At 29.1% G+C, this 24,670-nt stretch overlaps 2 protein-coding genes across 2 annotated transcripts in view; both read right to left on the reverse strand.

Annotated features, from left to right (window-relative positions):
• LOC111678491 (protein takeout-like) overlaps nt 1–4,682 on the reverse strand; it is a 17,628-nt gene extending 12,946 nt beyond the window's left edge. Inside the window, exon 1 of the mRNA XM_023439862.2 lies at nt 4,676–4,682. Coding sequence (XP_023295630.2) covers nt 4,676–4,682 — 7 coding nt within the window. The remainder of the gene's footprint in view (nt 1–4,675) is intronic.
• A 4,270-nt stretch (nt 4,683–8,952) lies between these two features.
• On the reverse strand, nt 8,953–16,761 carry LOC111678471 (protein takeout-like). The gene is made up of 4 exons (XM_023439841.2): nt 16,558–16,761; nt 11,912–12,149; nt 9,578–9,823; nt 8,953–9,509 (listed from the first exon to the last, which is right to left on the reverse strand). The coding sequence occupies exons 1-4, from the start codon at nt 16,640–16,642 to the stop codon at nt 9,311–9,313; spliced, it is 768 nt and encodes a 255-aa protein (XP_023295609.2). The 5' UTR covers nt 16,643–16,761; the 3' UTR covers nt 8,953–9,310.
• Nucleotides 16,762–24,670: the final 7,909 nt, after the last annotated feature.

The raw sequence follows: 24,670 nt of genomic DNA on the forward strand, positions 1-24,670 counted from the left end.
TATCTATCTATCTATCTATCTATCTATCTATCTATCTATCTATCTATCTATCTATCTATCTATCTATCTATCTATCTATCTATCTATCTATCTATCTATCTACATAATAGGATTCTTTAAATCGACTTTCGAATACTCGACCAATCGACTTTTTGTCGAAAAATGTCGAAGTCGACTATTTTGTTCCAAAAATGTCTATAACTCGACTATGGTCTGTGAAAATAGTCGAAAAGTCGACTTTGTTAATAAAAGTCTGAAAGTCGATAAGTCGAAAATAGGCGATAAGTCAAAAAAAGTCGAAGAAAGTACAGAAATCAAAAAAGTCGGAAAGAGTTGGAAAAAGTCGGAAAAATTTGAAAACTCGAAAATTGAAGAAATTGAAAAAAAGTGGAAAAAAGTCAAAAACTCTAAAATAGTCGGAATAACTCGAAAAAAGTCAAAAAATAGTCGAAAAAATCGAAAAGTCGAAGAAATTCGAAATATCGAAAAGTCGACTATTTATAAAATACTTATAGTCGAAAAGTCTAAAAGTCGACTTTTAACTAAATGAAAAAAGTCGAAAAGTCGACTATTTGTTTCAACTATAGAACCCTACTACATAATATGTCAAATGAAAGGGCAATTGTCCGACTCTGATCCTTTAGACATTTACATTATTTTCTTTATAATTAATCAATCTGCAACTAAATATTGTAAATTTATCATATTTTTAAATAAAATACTCACTTACAATCTTCTACTTATTATTGTTATAATTACTTTGTAATTAGAAAAAATTATTTAATTAAGGGAATATTATCAATTAAGGTGAATTGCTTGTTTTTAATACGTTTCTTAACAAGAAATAAAACACAAATTAATATATTTTTTAATTGTAATGAAATTGACTTAATTATGAAATAAATTTTTGCATTTTTATTTGTTTTAATTCTCCATGATTTGCTCTGATGAAGTCCAATATTCAAATATTTTAGACAATGACGGCTATCTCAAGTTGTCTAATTTTCTTTGAAGGAAATCTCGCGTTGGATCCCTTCACTCACCATTAAATATAGGAGATTTTAATACAGGTTTTATTTGAAATATAACTGTGTTTTATAAGCAAATTGTAGCTTTTCAAAAAAACTTACGGTAAATTAAGTTGTCAATTTAAAAACTGTTTGCCATTTATAATCAATTTGTAAAAAACGCCTTTGGAGAATGAACAACAATGGCGTTAAAATTTTATATATAACTGACTAGAACTGAACTAGAACTAAATCTATTAAATTTAGCTAGAACTGAACTAAAACTGAACTATTTACATAAAAATTTTATATCGTCATTTCGATCACAAGAAAAAAATATTTTAATCTCTTTTATTGCTAATAAAATCATTTGTGGAACTCTGTTGTCGTATGCAACAGCTTGTGTGTATAACTGTAAACTGGATCACCTTCAAATTGGTTCTACATAGCAGTTTTCAAGTTCATTACTTTTTATGGCAATAAGCAATTTGATAGTTTGCTTTATAAAAGTGAATAAAGCGAATGCAGTGGAAACAATGCGGAGCGCACAGTGGCAACGAATCCAAATATATATATATATAATATATATAATAATATATATATATAATATATATATATATATATATATATATATATATATATATATATATATAATATATATATATAATATATATATATATATATATATATATATATATATATATATATAATATATATATATATATATATATATATATATATATATATATATATATATATATATATATATATATATATATATATAGATATATGAATGGATCACCTGTTAAATTATTAACAAAATGATAAAACAACCAGTAAGAGTTTTACATTCGGCTGTGCCCAATCTTATATACCCTTCACCTAACACATCATGGTGAAGGGTGTATAAGATTGGGCACAGGTATAAGTTGACAAAAACATTCAGTACGAATTTTATTACAAAAAATACCAATTGCAAAACGGTAAGGTATCAAAAAGTCCCCTTTTATAGCTTCTCACTTAATCCAGACCCTACATTCTTAATTTCACGTTTCTAAGTTCAATATTATAGAAATTTCAAAAAGTACCTTATAAAGAATGAAAAAGTAGCAAAAAGCTCCCTTTTATGGGTTCCCACTTAATTCAGGCTCTAGATAATTAATTTCATGTTTCTAGTTTCATCATTATAAAAATTTCAAATAGTACCTTTTGTAGAAGGAAAAAAATACTTAAAAGTCCCCTTTTATGTGTTCTCACCTAATCCTATAGAAAATTCAAAAAGTACCTTTTGTAAAACGAAAAAGTACCAAAGTGTCCCTTTTTATAGGTTCTTACCTGGTCAAGGCCCTACATGCTAAATTTCATGTTTCTAGGTTTAATAATAGAAAATTCAAAAAGTACCTTTTGTAGAACGAAAAAGTACCAAAAAATCCCCTTTGATGTGTTCTCGTCTAATCCGGACTCTATATACTTAATTTCATGTTTCTAAGTTCATTATTATAGAAAATTCAAAAAGTTCCTTTTGCAGTACCAAAAAGTTACCTTTTATGGGTTCTCATCTAATTCCGAATCTACGTACTAAATTTCATGTCCCTTATAGTATATTCCAAAAGTACCTTTTGAAATTCACATCTAATTCAGACTCTACACACTTAATTTCATATTTCTAGGTTCAATATTAGAAAAAATTCCAAAGGTACCTGTTTGAGCATGAATAAAGAAACTCAATTTTTGATGAAATTTTCAGAGGTGGTCTCGGATTTTTGCTCATATGTCCGTTATTTATTGACCGATTTTGCTGATTTTAAATAGCGATCTTCCCGAAAGCATGTCTATTGAATTATTGATGATTCGGATCTCGTCGATATCTGGGGTCCTCTAAAAAATGATTTCAACAAATATACATACTTTATGGGGTCGGAAAATTATATTATAGAAATTACAAACGGAATGACAAACTTATATATACCCTTCTCACGAAGGTGAAGGGTATAAAAAAGTGAAAAAAAAACTTTTAGAATAATAATCTGGAAGTCAGTTAAAATTTAAAACAACATAGCTAGTGCCAGACTGTGACGTGAAATCGGTTAACAAATTTTAAGACAAATTTATTTCATAAAGATTCTAATATTTCGTGATCTTCTTATACATTTTAAATGCCATAAGTAATATACAAATTTCTGTTATTAACTCCGTCTTATTTCATCCCACTGTGCCACTTCACAGAACAGATTTTGATAAAAATGCATTCATTGATTTCCCGTCAATAAAATAATCTCAACTAAAGGTTAATGACACAAAGGAATTTATAATTTTTCTTGTTTAAATTCAATATTTTCAATTCCATCACTATTAATAGTGTGTAATTTTTTTTATTATCCATAATGATTCTATGGAAATTTATTAATAACAAATCGTTAAGAATCTTATGGAATCCCTTGAGTATTTATTAATTGTCTAGCTCAAGTAAGTGAGGTGTATAAAACATGTTTTATTGAAAATGACTGTTTTTTTTTAGAATTATAAATATTTAACCGTCAGATAAAGTGTATATTTATTACTAAGTTAGTATGTTTATAATACTGACTATGTAATTTTTGCTTCGATTGATTAAAAAATCCAATGTTATAAATCATAATAATTAAAGATGTTTTAAAAATTTTCAGAAGTTCTGGCGTTGGAAAACTCGGGAAATTATTATTTTGAGTTTTTTAAAATTATTTAACTGAAACGGACAAATAGACATAACTAAACACGAACTGGGCCTAAACTAGAATTAAACTAGAACTGACCTACAACTGAACTAGAACTAATATAGAACTGAAATAGAACTTACTAGGACCGAAATAAAACTGAACTAGAACAGAACTAGAACTGTACTAGAACTGAACTAGAACTGAATTAAAACTGAATTAAAACTGAACTAGAACTGAACTAGAACTGAACTAGAACTGAACTAGAACTGAACTAGAACTGAACTAGAACTGAACTAGAACTGAACTAGAACTGAACTAGAACTGAACTAGAACTGAACTAGAACTGAACTAGAACTGAACTAGAACTGAACTAGAACTGAACTAGAACTGAACTGAACTAGAACTGAACTAGAACTAGAACTAGAACTAGAACTGAATTAGAACTGAATTGGAACTGAACTAGAACTGACAGAACTAGATTTAAACTAAAATTTTACAAGAACTGAACTATAGCAGAATATGAATTAGACTGAACTGAAATAAACAAAATTTTAACTAGAATTGAGTTGTAAATGAAATGGTGAGTTTTTCAACATTTTTTTTTTCATGAAGCCTTACAGTATGCTTTGGAATATATTCAATACAGTTTTAAGTAATGTGTGGTGAATATAAATTTCGTTGTTAGCTAATGATTTGAATTTTATATATCTTAAGATATAAAAACTGTTTTGGTGGAAGTTTTGAAATAGTTCGAATTTAAAAAAAAAAAAAAAAAAATGTTATATGTGTGTACATTGTACATACATTCATACATATATGTATATGAACGGAAGCTGTGAAGCGTCCTGCTTAATAAAATATTTAGCCTCTTAAATCTAAACAATCTATAAGGACTGTATCCATTTGCCAATATTGTCGTATTGAGTTATATCAACATCATATTTGCCATTACAAACAGAATGATAAACTTACCACACATCTTTTTGTGGTTGGAATCAAAGTCTTAATACTATTCTTTATACAATATTTTTCGTATTTGTGATGATTAAACAGTTTCATTATGCCAAATTAAGTATTTAATTTATTCCAGAAAATAAACAAAAAAATAATCATATTCAGTTTGAAAACTACTATTAAAACTACTACAACTGCCGTTCTTTTTTGTTCAAATTAAAAGCTTCTAGAAATTTCTTTAAACTTGAAATAGATAATAATGATCGATTTATCAAAAATCACATAATTATGATCATGTCAAATTTGTTCATTTTTAAAATTCCTTAACAAATTAGCAAAGAAATTTAAATAAACAAAACCAAGTTAAATGAATAAACATAAATAAATAAATATATAAATAATTTTTAAACACTTGTAGATATAGTGAAATCATTTAAAATAAAGATTTAATAAGAAAATATAGCAAAATTCGAATAAGTATTTAAAACTCTTAAGAAGTCAACGAGCTATCAATGCCAACAAATTGTTTGCCAAAAAAACTAAAGCAGCGCTTGTGTGTCTTGATATAAAACTTTGATCTGTAGTTTAAGAACATCTAAGAAATTATGCGATATTTATTGTATTGATCTTGTTGGTGTTTGGGAAGTCTCGCCGGCTGTCTAGTGGTTTAACCAGTCCACCACCACCACTACCATTCTTTATATGTATATGATTAAACGGGTAGTAATGATGACAATGTAAATTTTGAAATATGATTGATTGTTCAAATATTAACTGAATCATAATGCCCAGTTAACTATCGATATTTATTGTTTGTTTGCCTGTCTGATCTTAAAACGATCGATAATATTTGTTTTTTTTGGGAATATTTAGTGTATTTGTAAATTCTTTAAAGTGAGAGTATTTATCATAGATGCTAACTTTTGCAGTATTTGTTTTCTTTTTCCGGCTTTAGACGATCTTAAGATATGTTTTAAAATTGAAACATTTATATTTGACGTCAAATTTGTAAAAAAAAATGAAATTTAATTTACATAAATTAAAATTTATTATTTAAATAAACAAAAAAATATTTTGTTAGTTTTTGAAAAAAAAAAATTGCTTTAAACTTTTCAAATCCAGAACTTCCAGTTAGTCTCAACAGTTGAACACATTGTAAAACAAGTAACTCTTGCTGGATTCCAAAGAAAATTCGTAATTTTCACACTTTTTATAGGGTTTTTGGTTCAATATATCTATGCTATGTATACACGGTTGTTAAGTCTTACAACGTTGGCAGTAAAATGTCTAATAACAGTGTAAACTTACAAATTTTGTCTTCTATAACTGTTTTTTTCTGACAACGTTGCAAAAGAAAAATTGTGAGTTCACACGATTGTTAGACATTTTCTGAACATTTAGCTGACAACGTTGTAAGATCTGACAACCGTGTATCACGGCTTTAACGCATATCTCAGAAGATATTGGGCTCCCATCGATGGCATTAATGTCCAGTTTCTACTTTCCATTTTATGATAAATCTGCTGATTCGTTTTTTAAACTTGTCAGGTCTTACAACGTTGGCAGAAAAAATGTTCGAAAAATGTCTAAAAATCGTGTGATGAATCATCACTGGACGTGGAAACTAACAGATCCATTAAACAGTCAAGTTACTGCTTCGATGCGACCAAGTGAAATGAACTTGATTACACATGACGAATGAAGAAAGCATATTATTTAATAAAACGTCATTAGACTGCTATAAAGCCATCTCCCCGGGGATATGTTACCTAACTGAAATTCTCCCATATTTCGTGTTATTCTCAAGGGATTAGTGGCGCCGCCAATAACTCTGGTCTGGTCTACCTGGACTATAAACTGAAGAAGTGAACTCTAGTCTGCCTGGACTATAAACTGAAGATGACTGAGCGGTTACCTAGATGAACATCTCCTAACTTAGCGTTATTGCCATTACTGGGAAAAGTAGTGGTGCCAATATCGCTAGTCTTCGGGACGCTAAACTGAAGATGTTCTAGTATATACTCAATCTGTCCTTGGAATGATTTGATATTGAATTCGAAACACTTTCCCACTTTCCCAAAACATTCATTATTTTTATATGCTTATTGTAAAGGAAATGCAACAAACAAATGCCTGACTTAGAGAGATGTTATTTCCCATCGATATTGCGTTTCATATCGTGGGCTGAAGATTTTGGAGCCGTTGTCCATTGACACTGTTCAAAATTGTGATACAGCTTTCTTGTGAAAAGACTTTGACTATAAATGTGGGCAGAAGAGACAATGGCTTGTAGCAACAAACTATATATACTCTCGATATCTTAGTTGTTGATCATCAGGACTGACATATATTTCCCGTGATCGTAGAAACAAGTCTGTAGGTAAGAGTTTTAAAAATGATTGTTTTAAGAATGCGATGAAATATCAGCATCAGCTTGTTGTTGTTGTAATAAATTTGTTGTAACTGGATGCTCTTCACTGGGGAGAAAACTTCCGGTTGTTAAATCTGTTGCTGCGTTGATAATCTTTGGCCGATTTAGAATCTGATCGGAAGATCGCTCGGGAAGAGCGGAGATACAATTGTCTTGGAAACGTAAGTTCATCTACTTAACTTAAATTAACAAAATTAATCACACTCTCTTTCTTCTTAACTTACTTGATCACTCGAAATATAGATAAAAAATATAGAAACTTTGGTTTTAAAAGTGATATTTCAATTGTGTACTAAAGGCTAAGTTCTTAAAGAACGTCGTTGCCTAATAACACTGATCGTTGCCTAATGACACTGATCAACATCTCGTGTGTTTATTAGGATTTAACGATCGTTGGTAACAAAATTGATCGGCTGATTGTGGTACAGAGGTTTTGTAAAAACGTTGGAATCAATAGGATATATATGCTGGTGGGATGTTTAGATAATTGTTTGAGAGGGACACACACCTATTATCGATAGCTCAGTTGTTGATCATCAAATGATCAGATATGATCATCTCGTCGTCGTATAATCAAATCAGTTGGGAAAAGTTTTTCTAAACTGACATTAGTTTATTAACAAAATTGATCTTCCTCAACTCAACTTTCATGATCAATAGAGCTGATCAACAGCTCTTGTAATTGGCGAAATATAACGATCCCCCCGGGGGCATAGTGATGCGGGCAACTGGCCACTCGTAGTACCAGATTTAGCGGTGCTCTGGTTTGACCTCTTTCAATCTATGCAAAGACTAAGCCAGGAAGTAGACTATGCCAATTTATAGTCCCGGCCAGACTGAGGTATTGAAAACACCTCTTTTCCCCGGGATTGCAATAACACCAACATCACTATGTCCTGGCTGGTCAGTTGGTTGGTTTAAACCCAAATTCTCGAGAAGAGTAAGTTGTGGTTAAAAGACTGATGTAAGGTAAAGTCAATATTTCGGGATAAGTTTGGTGATGTTGCCGAAACAACAGATATCCCACAGAAGAGTGACTGTGGGACTAAGCGTTGAATATGAGTTAGTATTAATTGTATATGGTATGGGATGAATATGAGGTACGACGGGCCTCACCTCACCCGTCTACCTATAATGAATGTGTCGTATGTTTTTCTCTTATGAATGTGTCGTAAAAATGAGATGTGTGCTGGGTTGTATGATGATGGATGAAAGGTTTCGTATACAAATGAAACCATTTAATTTTCCTTCCTTGTCTAGATATGTTCCGAGAATACTCGGTTCATATCAGAATTACCACAGTATGTCCCTGTGAGTAAGAATAAAGTCCTCGGCTTATTAATGGATTCGTACTTCGGGCCACCGGGCTCTTGGGCCTGTTGCCGAATCAACAGAGGCCATCCCAGCTGCGTAGTTGTAAACGGAAGTGATGTTTTTACATCTCGACAATTAAGCAACGGCGCAGCAATGGTCAGGGATTAGATAGCTCGAGTACTTCAGCAAAGTGCTTGTACATGGATCGGCCCAATCCACGTTCAAAAATTGCCACCTGAGTTCTTCATTGAAGGATTCGGAGCCGATGGTAGATCGTTGTTCAAATCTGCATGGATGAAAAAGACCACCGTGGGATAGGGCATCATACCAGGTACTCACGTAAAGCACATCGACATTCATATAGATAAATTTTACCCACTGTAGGGTAACAACCAGTTTGTCTGCTTGTCTGTTATTTTTTTTCACACCAACTACTACTAATCATCATTTATCTTATTTACCACCTTAGGGTCATTTAAATATATCTAAATAAACAATCAATATAAATGATATTAAATTGATATCTTAAACAAGTACCATTTTTTCAACATCTTTTTTTCTCTCTTTTCAATATTTTATTATTCAACAAATGGTTTTTAATATTAATGTATAAAAAAAACTAATATTATAAAATTATATAATTGTTGTATGATAATTATGAGTTATTTATAAATGAGTATAGATAAAATTTCCGTATTTTTTTGATTTTTAGCAAAATATTTGTTTTTGCAAATACGGAAATTAAAAAAAAAATTGTATCTTAAACTAAACTAAAAAAAATACATTATTAATAATAATGAAAATCATTGTTGTTTAAAACTAAAAATAAACCACACAAAAATGTTAACATATAAAACAAAATGAAATTCACAGTTTTTTCTTCCTTACTTAAGCTAAAATGTGTAAATTTAATTTTCATACATGTCTTCATAGGGGAATTTCTTAAAAATGGGCGTTAATATACTCTTCATAACCTCAGCAATGGCCACATGTATGGAGGGTTGCAATTCGGTCCAGACATCAAACCAATTTTCATTTAAGAATTGATTCATATGAGCACCCAAAGCTTGATCACCATTAAATAAATTGCTCAATTGCATGGACATTCTGTAAAACGTAAACATTGAATTAAGAATTTCTTCTATATTTCAATTTTTTTTATAAATCAAACTTACTTTTGTGGTTCAATCAAGACCTTCAATTTGTCTACCATTAAGAAAGTTTTTCCATTTTTAGGATGTATAGAAGGTTTGAATTTAACCGAAAATTTAGAGTTTTCTAGTGTAATATCAGCATTACCATCACCGCGTATGGGTAAAATTAAAATACGTCCATCAGCTGTGTATTTTCCACGTAGTGTGACCTTTGGTAAAACACCGTACATTTCAAATTTAGAAGTAGCCGGATCAGCTCCAAAACCACTGTAAGAGATTTCAAATAACTAAATTAGTTTTCGGGGAATCTTAAGCGATAAAAGCCTAAGTAAATTGATAACCCTAAGCATTATGCCATGGGCAAGTCTATGGACTAATCTATACACTTGTCTATAGACTGAGCTATGATTAGTTCATATCTATTAACTAGTCTATTCATTAGTCTGTGAAGAAGTCTTTTGGTTACTTTATAGGTTAGTCCATTGACTAATCTATGAACAAGTCTATTGAACAATATGGAATAGTTTATAAACTTGGCTTTTGATTAGTCCATTGACTAATCTATAAACTAGAATACTGACTAGTCTATGCACTAGTACTTTCACTAATCACCAGTCGAATGACTATGATATGAACAAATATATTGAATAGTATTTTAACTACAGAATAGTCTATTGACTAATTTATGGACTTGACTACTGACTTGTCTATACACTAGTCTATTGATTAGTCTATGAACTAGTTAATTGATTAGTGTATAGACTAGTCTTTGAATTACTGTATTAACTAGTCTATTGAGTAGTCTTATAACGAGTCAATGGACTAATCTAATACCTAGTCAATGAGCTGGTCTAAAGACTAGACCAACCTATAGTCTAAGCACTAGGCTATTGATGAGTCTATGGATAAGTCAATTGACTAGTCTATTGAGTAGTCTGTGGACTAGTCTATTGACTAGTTTATGAACTAGTCTGTAGACTAGTCTATGAACTAGTCTATTGACTAGACTGTTGACTAAACTATTAACTAGCATTTATACTAGACTATTAACTAGACTATTGACTACACTATTAACTAGACTATTGACTAGACTATTGACTAGACTATTAACTAGACTATTTAGTTTCATAACTAGTCAATGTAGTAATCTAATGCCTGGGTTATGGACTGGTCTAATGGCTAGTCTATTGATTAGTCGATTGACTAATCTATTGAGAAGACTAATGACTAGTCTATTAAGAAGATTAATGAGTAGTCTATTGAATAAACTAATGACTAGTTCATTAAGTAGTCTAATGACTAGTTCATCGACTATTAATTATACTACTGAATAGGCTATTGACTAGACTACTTACTAGACTATTTACTAGACTTTTTATTAAACTATAGACTATTGACTAGTCTATTGAGAAAACTAATGACTAGTCTATTGAATAAACTAATGACTAGTCCATTAATTAGTCTAATGACCACTCTATTGACCTAACTATTAACTAGACTATTGACTAGACTTTTGACTAAACTATTGACTAGACTATTGACGACACTATTGATTGGACTATTGACTAGACTATTGACCAAACTATTGACTAGACTATAGACTAAACTATTGAATAGACTATTGACTTGACTATTGATTAAACTATTAACTAAACTATTGACTAACTAGAACTATAAACTAGACAATTAATTAACTATAAACTAGACAATTAACTAAACTTTTTACTATACTATTGACTAAACTATTAACTAGACTATTGACTAAACTATTGATTAGACTATTGACTAAACTATTGAGAATTCTATTGAAAATTCTTATGACTAGTCTTTAGACTAGTCTAATGCCTATCGACTAGGCTGTAAAATAGTATTTTTGCTAATGTATGTGTTGACTATTATATTGATTAGTTTATGAACTAGACTATGGACTAGTCTATTGACTTCTCTATGGATAATGTTCTATTCTATTGATTTGTCTATTGACTTATTTGTGAACTAGTCTTTTGACCGGTCTCAGGACCAGTCTTTGTGTTAGTAAGTTGACTTTAGAGTTTACTAGTCTATTGACCAGTGAATGGACTATACCATAGGAATCTTTCAATTGCGGTTTTCAAAGAATTTTATAAAAAAATAAAAATTTAATAAAAAACTAAATTATTCTTAAAACTCAATTCAAAAAGTAACTTCATAACATAAATGTACTGTTGCCAGGCAAAAGCATTAAGCCACAGGCAAACAAAAATTTATTATTTTAGGTCGCCACAAAAATAAAAACCGCCTTTGATAATTAAACCCCCCCTCTCCCCCCCCCAAAAAAAAAAAAAACTAAATAAAATTATATACTTGGCAACTTACACAGCACGATCGAAATTCACACCAGACAGGCCCGCAACATCAACATCGCGGAAATTTAATTTTAAATTTAATGAACCACCACGACCATCTGATATATCGAATTGTTTCAAATGGAATGGTTCAATGGGAGGAAATGCTGCTGAGGGATAACCTGTGCGCGCATGTTTTCGTATTAAATTAACAGAAGTACGCACCACACAATCCGTATCACCCGTATGGCAACGGGGTATATCAGCGGCTAAAATGAAAAACAAAAAGAAAAAAAAAAATAATAAAAATGATGCCAAAAAAATGAAATATTTTGGTTTTAAGAAACATATGAATGACTGGTTTTAAAATTGTGTTTTTAATAAGAGGCTTGGCTTTATGTTATTTAAGTAACAAGACTTTGTTTCAATTCTTATGCCCCTTTAAAAGATGCAACTAATTTTATAGAACTTGTTTTACAAAAGTTTAGTTTATATAGCATTGAAGATCATAATAATAAGAAGATCACTTTATTTGAACGTAAAGGTGGAGTAAAGAAATTTGTACTTTTCATCTTACTGTACAGTTTTTTGAAAGAAAGATCATAGTTTAGATCCCAAGAGAAGATCGATCCTCATATGATAGGGGTATTCCAGTTATATACCTCTACCTTATAAAGATCGATCCATAAATGGCTTCTTTATAACACTGATCTTATAACAAGTCGGTTTATTTTTAAAATTCTACAAGCATTAGAATTTAATTATTTTCTAAATTCTTGAAAAATACGGTCCCATGGGACCATTAAACACTCTTTTCCTTAAATCGGTTTATTGTTAATAAGTATTTTTAAATCTTGCTATTCTAAGAAAATAATAATTCTCTAAAGATATAAGAAGAATTCGATCCATAATTAACCCAAGAGACCAATAACCTCCCTTTACTTAAAATCACTCGATTATAACACAGATTTGATGGATACGGGCATAGTTTGATACTTAAGTCAAAAATTTTTGGAATTTGGAGAAAATTTTGAAAATTGCTCAGTGCTTAGCTTATAATTCGTTTAATCAGCTAAATCGATTCATTATTCTAATGCTCGAAAAAATTTGGTATTAAAAACGAGAAAGTTTTGCAGAAATTGTCCAATAAGAATTTTGAACCGATAAAAATTTTAAAATCAAAAATTTCTTGGCTCTTTTAAGCATAATTTGCATCCACTCGCAGTATAAAAATAAGTTGAATATACTATAGGTCACTGATCACAGGACCTAGGGGGATGATAGGTCACCGAGTACTGGACTTAGTCGGGCCATTTTTGTTTCAAATATGCTTTAATATTCAGAAATATTCGCATTGAATCGCTTTATTAGAAAAATAGGAAAAAAATATCCATCCGTCCATCTGATAGACCGGAGGTGGTGGTTTTGATTCTCACCTAAGGCACGCGCAAACTGGACCGATAAAGGTGTATGTACATCCTCCTCTTAAACTAACTAATTAATTAACTATCTAACTAACTAGCTAACTAACTAACTAACTAAGTAACCAACTAACTAACTAACTAACTAACCAACTACCTACCTAACTAACTAACTAACTAACTAACTAACTAACTAACTAACTAACTAACTAACTAACTAACTAACTAACTAACTAACTAACTAACTAACCAACTACCTACCTAACTAACTAACTAACTAACTAACTAACTAACTAACTAACTAACTAACTAACCAACTACCTACCTACCTACCTACCTAACTAACTAACTAACTAACTAACTAACTAACTAACTAACTAACTAACTAACTAACTAACTAACTAACTAACTAACTAACTAACTAACTAACTAACTAACTAACTAACTAACTAACTAACTAACTAACTAACTAACTAACTAACTAACTAACTAACTAACTAACTAACTAACTAACTAACTAACTAACTAACTAACTAACTAACTAACTAACTAACTAACTAACTAACTAACTAACTATCTAACTATCTATCTATCTATCTATCTATCTATCTATCTATATCTATCTATCTATCTATCTATCTATCTATCTATCTATCTATCTATCTATCTATCTATCTATCTATCTATCTATCTATCTATCTATCTATCTATCTATCTATCTATCTATCTATCTATCTATCTATCTATCTATCTATCTATCTATCTATCTATCTATCTATCTATCTATCTATCTATCTATCTATCTATCTATCTATCTATCTATCTATCTATCTATCTATCTATCTATCTATCTATCTATCTATCTATCTATCTATCTATCTATCTATCTATCAATCTATCTATCAATCTATCTATCTATCTATCTATCTATCTATCTATCTATCTATCTATCTATCTATCTATCTATCTATCTATCTATCTATCTATCTATCTATCTATCTATCTATCTATCTATCTATCTATCTATCTATCTATCTATCTATCTATCTATCTATCTATCTATCTATCTATCTATGTATCTATCTATCTATCTATCTATCTATCTATCTATCTATCTATCTATCTATCTATCTATCTATCTATCTATCTATCTATCTATCTATCTATCTACCTATCTATCTATCTATCTATCTATCTATCTATCTATCTATCTATCTATCTATCTATCTATCTATCTATCTATCTATCTATCTATCTATCTATCTATCTATCTATCTATCTATCTATCTATCTATCTATCTATCTATCTATCTATCTATCTATCTATCTATCTATCTATCTATCTATCTATCTATCTATCTATCTATCTATCTATCTATCTATCTATCTATCTATCTATCTATCTATCTATCTATCTATCTATCTATCTATCTATCTATCTATCTATCTATCTATCTATCTATCTATCTATCTATCTATCTATCTATCTATCTATCTATCTATCTATCTATCTATCTATCTATCTATCTATCTATCTATCTATCTATCTATCTATCTATCTATCTATCTATCTATCTATCTATCTATCTATCTATCTATCTATCTATCTATCTATCTATCTATCTATCTATCTATCTATCTATCTATCTATCTATCTATCTATCTATCTATCTATCTATCTATCTATCTATCTATCAATCTATCTATCTATCTATCTATCTATCTATCTATCTATCTATCTAGCTAACTGACTGACTAACTAACTCATGACTACCCTTAATATTATCTCTGAGTTAAAAGTACGCAGTAACATATGTTATCGAATATTTCTTGAGTTTTATTTATTTAAATAATTTTCTTAGTCAATAATGTCTGAACACTTTTATTTTTGGCAATTATGCTTTTTTTTAATTCTAAACAAAGTCGAATTTAAAGTAAATATTTGCGTATAATTTAACACAATTTTTTTTCTTGATTGCAATTTTAAAATAGACACTTTGCTCATATATATTTAAATAAAATCTAAAATCTTTAAAACTAAGCTAAAGAAATGTTAGAATTCAAAAAGATGTTATTCTAAAATCGGAAAGATTTGTTCTTAGAAATTACTACTAGGGTCCAGTTTACCGATTACTATTTTAGATCATCAAATCTTTATTAGATTTGTCCAACAGATGGCTTTGAATTGTTAAAATATATTCGGACAACCAAAATCGCTTAATCAGAATAAAATTCAGAAAAAAATCTGTAGGGCCTAATTGGAACTCAAACTTTCAAATGAAAACCAAAATTTCAAAATTTACTAAAAAGTTAAAACCACAATATTAGGAAATCGGTCTATCAAACAAAATGTTGCTTAAAGAAAATTATGAAAATATATCGACATTTTCCTCTACCTCTCTGTGAAAATAGTCTGGGGTCTGAGATATCTTCTCAGAATATTATCTGATGATTTGAAATATTTTGTTAAAAACAGGCAGAATCGCTTAATCAGAAAAAAAAAACTCAGAAAAACAATCGGTAAAAGCTAAAAAGTTTAAACCGATAAAAGGTTAAAAAAAACAAAATATTAGGAAATAGGTCTTTTAGACAATATGTCCGTCCAGTTGCCTTATAAGAAACAAAAATCTTTAATTAAAAACACTATTGGCCCCAGAGGTCTTTCATGATCATTAACAGTTGTTATTGAAGATAATCAGAATAAAATGTCTGTCCGTCCGCTGTTCAAAAGCAAACAAATAGGCGGCAATAAGACCTAAGTAAAGGCCTCTAGAAAGTTGAATTTGAACCGACATAAAGTTATTTATACTTAATTTTGAATTTCACGAACCACCGCGACCATCTGATATATCGAATTGTTTCAAATGGAATGGTCCAATGAAAGGAAATCTTGTTGAGGTATGTTTTCGTAATAAATTAACCGAGGTCAGTATCACCCGTATGTCAACGGGGTCCGCTGCCCAAAAAAACAATTAAATAGACAGCAATGGGGCCTAAGCAAAGGCCTCTAGAAAGTTGAATATAAACTTTAAATAAACTAAATTTCAAAATATTTGAAAATCGTCCGTCTGTCCACCATTCGTTAGGGTTCAAATGAAGGAGCCCAAAAAGTCAATATTTAAGGTGAACCCAACCGGTAGTAAAAACCCATATCACTAAATTTTGATAGGACTATTTTGCAACAAAATTTTGATTTTTTTCAAAAATTATTAAAACTAAAATTGTTATTTTTTTTATTTAGAAATTTTAAACTTACGAAATGTTGAGGCCGCTTTAGTATTTGAAAAGAAGAAAATGCTACAGCACAGAGTTGCCAGACATAAAAATGCTAAATTCGACATTTTTATTTATATTTTATTTAAACACTTTTTTTATTTAAATTTTTTTCCAATGTTTTAAATTTCTAATTTTTTTTAAGAATTTTTTTTAACTGATTTTTTCCAAAAATTTATTGGTTCACTACAAATGCAATTGTTTATTTTTGTTAATAATTTTTATAAATTTTTTTTAAATTTTTAATAAAACTAAATTTTTTTTTTAATTTTTATAAAATTTTCTTTGTTTAGTTTTCTTTTTTAGGTTATATTTGATTTTTTGCAATGTCTGAACCAATGTCAATGTTAAACTGATTTTAAATTCTAGACCTACGCTGGCATTTATAATATTTTTTTCTTTATTGAATTGGCGATTTTTTTTTGTTGTTTTTTTTGTTTTCATAAAGCTGGGGCTAGAAAACAAAAACTTCTTATTATTTTTTTCGTATTTTTTTTTTTTTTTTTGGTCAACAGCAACAGCGTATCATTAATATTGACAACTTCTAGATCTACAGAATGTTGTATGAGAGTATAGGAATCTACTACAACTACAACTACTACTACTTACCACTTAACTTACTATTCCTCTAGTTTTGGTTGTTGTATAGTTTCTGCTTATTTTTTTAATTTTTTATTCTCAATCTTTGCTAAATTGATTATAATTTGTTGTATTTTATTTATTTATTTTAGTCATCATTATTAACATTAAGAATTATATGTTAATACGATTTTGTTATATTCTGTTTATAATAACAGACGACTACGTCGAATTAAGTACAACAACGTAGTCGTAGTTGTTAACGTCTTTAATGTTGTGTGTGTTTTTTGTTATTTCTTTTTATCTTCTTATTCTTTTTTTCGATTCTGACTGGAAAGGTTTTACAAAATTAAAAAAAAAAAAAAAAACATAACAACTTAAACGTATTATTATACATACCTGTTCATTTGTACACTTTTATTTACCGGTAAAATATTTTTTTTATATCAAAAAAATATTTTTATTTTTTTTCATTAAAAAAGTTATCTTCGTCATCGTTTTCATTAGCTTCATTATCATATAAGTTCGCTTTCATACATATAAATTAGTTTGGGAACTTTTTTTAGTTGGTCTTAACAATTTTTGATTAAATTAAAATATTTATTTACAAATTTAACATACAAATATTTGTATCGGTAGTATTATCATCATCATCATAAATAATTCTTAATTTAAAACTTTGTCTATATACCCTATAATTATTAAAGAATGTTAAAGAGTTTGTAATGTATTTGTACATAACTTGATAATGTTTTAAAATTAAAATAGAATTATATTTTGATTCGTTTTAAGATCAAATGATCGATTCTATTGATTTGAATCAAGCAATTTTTCGACCACAAGTTTTAATCACATTGAAATGTATGTATACAAAAGTATGTATGTATATATTTCCTAGGCCCTTGATTATACCCAACACGCACAATAATATTGGTCCTATACCCAACTTAAAGTATATCAATCGGCTTAGAATCATTTTTTGAGTCGATTTAGCTGTGTGCGTTCATGTAAACCTTGTCGCAATTTTGAAGATAATTCCATGAAATTTGATACATGATATTTTATTGTCCCAGGGACTAAGCCTATTGATAATGGTTAAGATCGGTCCATTATTTCACCTGGCTCCATACAATTGTAACCCCTGAATAGGGCTTGTAAACCTTGTAATCAAACTACAGGTCGCAATTTTGAAGATAATTCAATAAATAATTTATGGTACCGCACAGTGGTATAGGAAAAAAAGAGGGAAATAATTCGGTAACTTCTAAACGGTTAATCCGATTTTAATGAAATTTGGTATGCACAAACAGGAGGAGTTGTCAAGTTTAGGTTTTGAATTTGGACCTTATAGGCCAACCAGGGGCCCGGCGTGGGGTCCTCAAATTAGGACACCTCGGCTATGTTAAATTTTTAAAACGATCCTATTTCTTCAATTGAGTTCCGATTTAAAAAAAAAAAAAAAATTCGTATGTAGAATCTCCTCATCGAGCACTATAAAAATGTCGTAGCAGTAAATTATCTCTTATAGTTTAGGAGATATTCGCATTTGAAAATTAAAATTTTAAAATTTTTACCGTCCTTACTTTAGTTTTTTGATAATAGCGGGTCCAAATATTTATTCGCTTAACAACAAGTTCATATATCAATCAGTGAAAGAATTATGTAAAAATCATGACTGAGTCCAAAGTTATAGGCATGTTAATTAAAAAAAGGCGATTTTTTGCCATTTTTTGGGAAAAAAAAGTATCTTTTTCTTTTTAAGTTATCTAAAAAGTTTCTAAAAAGATGTATATATAATTTATACTTTTTGGAAAGCTGACTTTACATAAAATACGATTAGTGAAACAAAAACCTAAACATTTTTGATACCGAGGGGACCAGGTCTATCCAAAAAACCCTATTTTTATGGAAAATTCAATTTTGTGCAAAAATTCTCAAATCGCATAGTCGATATCAAATTATAGTGACCTGTTTTATATGACCCAATATGTTCTTAATCATTTTGTAATGGGTTTCGATAACCCCGCCCCTGGTATGGATATAATAGGCAAAAAACCAAAAAATCCCATTTTTGGGATTTTTTAAAACTTTTTTAGGAATTCCGGGATTTCTAATAAGAAAATTCGAAATTTTTATTTAATTTTGGATTTTGAGTAAAAAATCTACCTATCTGTAAAATTTCATTAAAAAATATTCATAAATAAAATTTTTATTGCAATTTGAAAAATTTGTAACTTCGCAAAAACTGAATAAAAAACATTTTTTAATTTTTTTAATTTTTTTAATTTTCAAAAATTATATACAGTTTTGAAAAATAGATAAAATTACCTTTCCATTGATATATAACATGCCTACCTAATGTTTTTAAACTATTCTATGGACTTGTTTATTTAATAGTATATGAAGTAGACTATAAACTAGTTTATGGATTAGTCTTTGAAATAGTCTATAAAATAGCCTATGGACTGTTCTGTGAACTAGTCTATGGACTAGTCTATGAACGAGTCTATGAACTAGTTTATGGAATAGTTTATAAACTAATCTGAGAACTAGTCTATAAACTAATCTATGAACTAGACTATTAAGTAGTCTTTGAACAAGTGTTTGAACTAGTCTATGAACTATTCTATAGACTAGTCCATGAACTGGTTTATGGAATCATTCATTAAAAAATCTATGAACTAGTCTATGTATTAGTCTACGAACTACTCCATGAACTAGTCTTTGTTGTAGTCTATAAACTAGTCAGTGGATTAGTCTATGAACTGGTATATAAGCTAGTCTATAAGCATGTATATGGAGTAGTCTATTAACTAGTATATAGACTAATCTATGAAGTAATAGGAGTGAATGTGTGGCAGTACAACATCAGTCATTTTTGCACAGATTTTATTTAGAATTTGAGTTTATGACCCTTAGGAACTTAATGTCATTCCGACAACGGTTTTGAGGGGCTTGATGACACACGTCGTGGCCGATTATCAACAAATATGCAGTATTTTATTCAGAAAGCCTCTAAATTGTTATACGCAAGGTCTTTTAACGTTTTGCTTTGGAATCAGTAAGTCGACAACCATGTAATGGCCTACTTTCTATAGACAAGTCTATGAACTAGCCTATACATTAGTCTATTAACTAGTCTATAAAGTCTTTGGAAATGTCAATATAAGTTATTTTCTGAAGCGGGTCTTATATGAAAACTTTGGTCAAGTATTCATATTTTGAAGCCAATAATGAGCATTCATGTAATTTTCTTATATAAGGCGTAAGATCAAGTATGGTCTGTTCCTTATAAAATTTGATAGCAAGATTTTATGTTTATAGAAATTTTCGAAAATGTTCTTTTTCTATGATTCCCATCTCTGGCTCTCTCATGGCTTCCTACGTTAGTCGGACCAAATATTTAAATTGTCATTATATAAACCTTTAAAAAATCGTATAAATGTGACACTTAATTCCCTTTTCGTATAGTTATTGTTGGTCTACTGTAGGGTATTATATGTTAAGACTTATGCTATCATACTTATTTTACTTTTATATTTTGTTTTATTATTTCTGGTAAAATTGTTTAAATTGTATTATTAAATCGTTCAATTTGTTTTGCGGTAGTTATTAATTATAATAGTATTAAGATGCTGAGCAAAGTCCATTTATATTTAAATAACTAATTTGATTTAAAGAATATATATATATATATTTAGAAGATATGCAATAAACAAATTAATATATGCAACTGGCGTTTTTTTTTTTAATATAACAGTATCTGGTGAAAATCTTAGAAACTAGGAAAGGAAATAGTCCAAGTAAATTTTATTTGTAGGTCAGTTGATTATATTGGAGGCAAGTATTTGCCATGCTTGCTTACAAATAAGTTGTTAAAAAAGTACTTACCATGGTCGCTTGCTAATAAATAGTTTTTTAGTTTTGGTTTTCATTCTAGTTTTTTTTTGAACTGCAATAGTTTCGATCTCTTTGTCATGATGGTACTTTTCATAATATATTCATAAATAAAAAAAGTTCAGCTGTTCTTATTACAATGTCCACAAACTGTAGCCACCTTAATAATATAAATTCTCTACGATTTAAAAGACTAATAGTCCCATTAGTTATATTTTTAAATACTTTTTTATTATTATTATTAAATGGTTATATTAACCTTTTGGCAAATTGTCTTCTGCCATAAATCATTTTGAAAAGAAATCATTAAAAAAAATGTTTTCATTGTTTCAGTGCAGTTTCAATGGCACGCGACTTTAAAAATAACACACCAATCTGGATCCTGTCATTAAATGATTTTAAATATATTGAAAATAAATAAACACTTAAAAAATTTATGTATTCCGCGTATTTTATATTCCGCACATTAATTTGTCTTTGCACATGCGCAGAATGTGTGCAATGTTTAACAAAAAAATTATTTAAAATTTGTGATCACGATTTTTAGTAAAATTAAATAAATATTTATGTAAAATATTTATTTTTTCTTTTGCTGGTGTAGCATTTTTTAAATATAAATGCGTAACAGGTTGCTGTTCATATTCTAATTATTTTGATATTCATTAAAACAATAATATGCTTCTGACATAACTTTAAACTGTCGAAACTGCTATAGTTACCTCTGAAACCATTCTTGTGGCATTCGACGAATGCCAGGCAGTGGCAAAGAAAGTGCTCCAGAATTTCACTGTCCCCTCCACATGCTCTACATACATCTGAATCCGCACGTCCAATTTTGCATAAATGTGCTCGTAATCCTGTATGTCCACTCAGAACTGCCTTGAGCTACCTTCCCTTTAAAGCTATTACAGTCGTATTCAGTTAAAGCTTTCTTACAATACAAAGTACAATTTTTTTTTTTTTTGCTAAAAGTTAATAATTTCTGACATATGTTTATACATTTTAAATTTGGAATGGGCGTCAATGTTAACACCTTTGATATAATTTGATGAAGTTTTCTCAGGAAATGCATGGTATCTCATAGCTACGATACAAATATTCAGGACATAATATCTCAGATTCCAGATGTGATGGAAAATATGAAGTAATATTCATATAATATTATTTTACCAGACAGATTTACTACCGGTTAAACAATAATCGGATATTGAGATTGTAGCCCTGAAAGTATCAAATAAGACTCGGGAGTATCACGGTACTTTTGCACATCAAATAGTATCAAAAAAGTACCATCGTACCAATTTTGCCATCCCTGCTTACCATCATACTAAAAAAAACTTCTAAATTGACAAATTTTGAGGAGATTTTTCGTTTTGCTCTAATCAGGGTCACCCTATAGGATGTTTGTAGTCCGATCTTTCAGTATTAGATTCTCTTACCCGTATTTGTAATTCAGGTTAACTAACGCCCTTCCGTTGCCGACTACTCTCGATTGACGTGGTTTCCATATGAGAGTGGATTTAGATTAAACCTTTTTATAATTCAATACTGTCTTAGATTTTTATTTTCCTAGATAGATAGATAGATAGATAGATAGATAGATAGATAGATAGATAGATAGATAGATAGATAGATAGATAGATAGATAGATAGATAGATAGATAGATAGATAGATAGATAGATAGATAGATAGATAGATAGATAGATAGATAGATAGATAGATAGATAGATAGATAGATAGATAGATAGATAGATAGATAGATAGATAGATAGATAGATAGATAGATAGATAGATAGATAGACAGATAGATAGATATATAGATATATAGATCGATAGTTAGTTGATTAGTTAGTTAGTAAGTAGGTTAGTTAGTTAGTTGGTTGGTTAGTTAGTTAGTTAGTTAGTTAATTAGTCAGTTAGTTGGTTAGTTCGTTAGTTAGTTAGTTAGTTAGTTAGTTAGTTAGTTAGTTAGTTAGTTAGTTAGTTAGTTAGTTAGTTAGGTACGTAGTTAGTCACACAAAATAAAACAAGATATATTCTCCGATGTTTGACGTAAATTTGCTTAATAAAAACTATAAAATTAATAAAAAAATATTCAAATTATTATTTATAAATAATAAATAATGCCTTTAGTTTCTTCAACTATTAATTGATTATAAAATCTATTTATTAACAAATAAAAAACTAGTTTAATAATTCTTATAAATAAATAAAAATACTAACTGCATGCATAATTATTATTATTTTTTTTTGCTGAATATGCATTTTATCCATTAGTTTCCACATAAATTTTGTTTAATTTTATTGTTTTGCCGAAAAATCGAAAAAAAAATATTTGAAATTAACACCCGTTGTTGTTGATATCAGGTTTTAAATTTTGTTTATCTTATTTTGAAAAATGACTTTGCATTATTGATCATAATTATTTAAAGGGACTTTTTATATAAATTAGTGACGTAAAAGTCAATTGATTGTTTTGTTGACAATTATGTAAATTTTTGATCATTAATAACGTGTTATTTTTAAACTTTTATATTTTTTTTACAAGAATCTTGACGTTTTTGTTTGAAGCTTAGTAAACACGTGTTTTCAAAAAGTCTGGCAGTTTGGTTGTAAATATAAATATTAGAAAATTTAATGCACACTAAGGCTTATTTGAATACGACATCTGTATTAACAGTTTTTAATTATTTAAAATAGTTTAAAGGAAGTCATTTACTGAAAAAGTCTTCCAGGTGATTTACGTAGTGCATATGAATAAATTAAATAAAATATTAAGATAAATCGTCATAGAACTAGTCCAGAATCTGGTTTTTAACTGGTTATTTTTTTTTATTATGACCTTGGTCAGGTTAATGAACTAATCTTTATAGATTTGTTTTACTTTTAGTTGTTGCAGTATTAAGTGATTTTAATTTTTATTAATATGTGTCTGCAGCATTTGAAATCGGAATTAATTGGTAGTTTAAGAGGGTAGGAAGGAACTCGTTTTGACAATTAGATTCGTCATAGAACTAGTTTGCATTATATATCGATAGGACGTTATGTCTGATTCGATATTTAATTCACCCTTGGTATAGTAGAATACAAATATAATGTATATTTGTATTCTAGTTCAGTTCTGGTTCAGTGCTAGTTAAGTTCTAGTTCAGTTCTAGTTCAGTTTTAGTTTAGTGCTAGTTCAGTTCTAGCTCTGTTCTAGTTCAGTGCTAGTTCAGTTCTAGTTCTGTTCTAGTTCTGTTCTAGTTCTGTTCCAGTTTAGTTCTGGTTAAGTTCTAATTCAGTTCTAGTTTAGTTCTAGTTCAGTTCTTGTTCAGTCCTAGTTTAGTTCTATTTCAGTTCTAGTTCAGTTCTTGTTCAGTCCTAGTTTAGTTCTATTTCAGTTCTAGTTCAGTTCTAGTTCAGTTCTAGTTCAGTTCTAGTTCAGTTCTAGTTAAGTTCTAATTCAGTTCTAGTTTAGTTCTAGTTCAGTTCTTGTTCAGTCCTAGTTTAGTTCTATTTCAGTTCTAGATCAGTTCTAGTTCAGTTCTAGTTCAGTTCTAGTTCAGTTCTTGTTCAATTCTAGTTCAGTTCTAGTTCAGTTCTAGTTCAGTTCTAGTTCAGTTCTAGTTCAGTTCTA

The sequence above is a fragment of the Lucilia cuprina genome, chromosome 4 (assembly GCF_022045245.1).
Source record: "Lucilia cuprina isolate Lc7/37 chromosome 4, ASM2204524v1, whole genome shotgun sequence".
NCBI classification, from domain to species: domain Eukaryota; kingdom Metazoa; phylum Arthropoda; class Insecta; order Diptera; family Calliphoridae; genus Lucilia; species Lucilia cuprina.

Excerpts from the sequence above, each read along its gene's own strand:
- LOC111678471 (XM_023439841.2), bottom strand. The coding sequence starts at position 16,642 with ATGTCGAATTTAGCATTTTTATGTCTGGCAACTCTGTGCTGTAGCATT. Across the intron at positions 9,824-11,911 it reads GTGAATTTCGATCGTGCTGT|TGGTTTTGGAGCTGATCCGG; the intron begins GTAAGTTGCCAA and ends AATCTCTTACAG. Across the intron at positions 9,510-9,577 it reads GTCTTGATTGAACCACAAAA|AATGTCCATGCAATTGAGCA; the intron begins GTAAGTTTGATT and ends TACGTTTTACAG.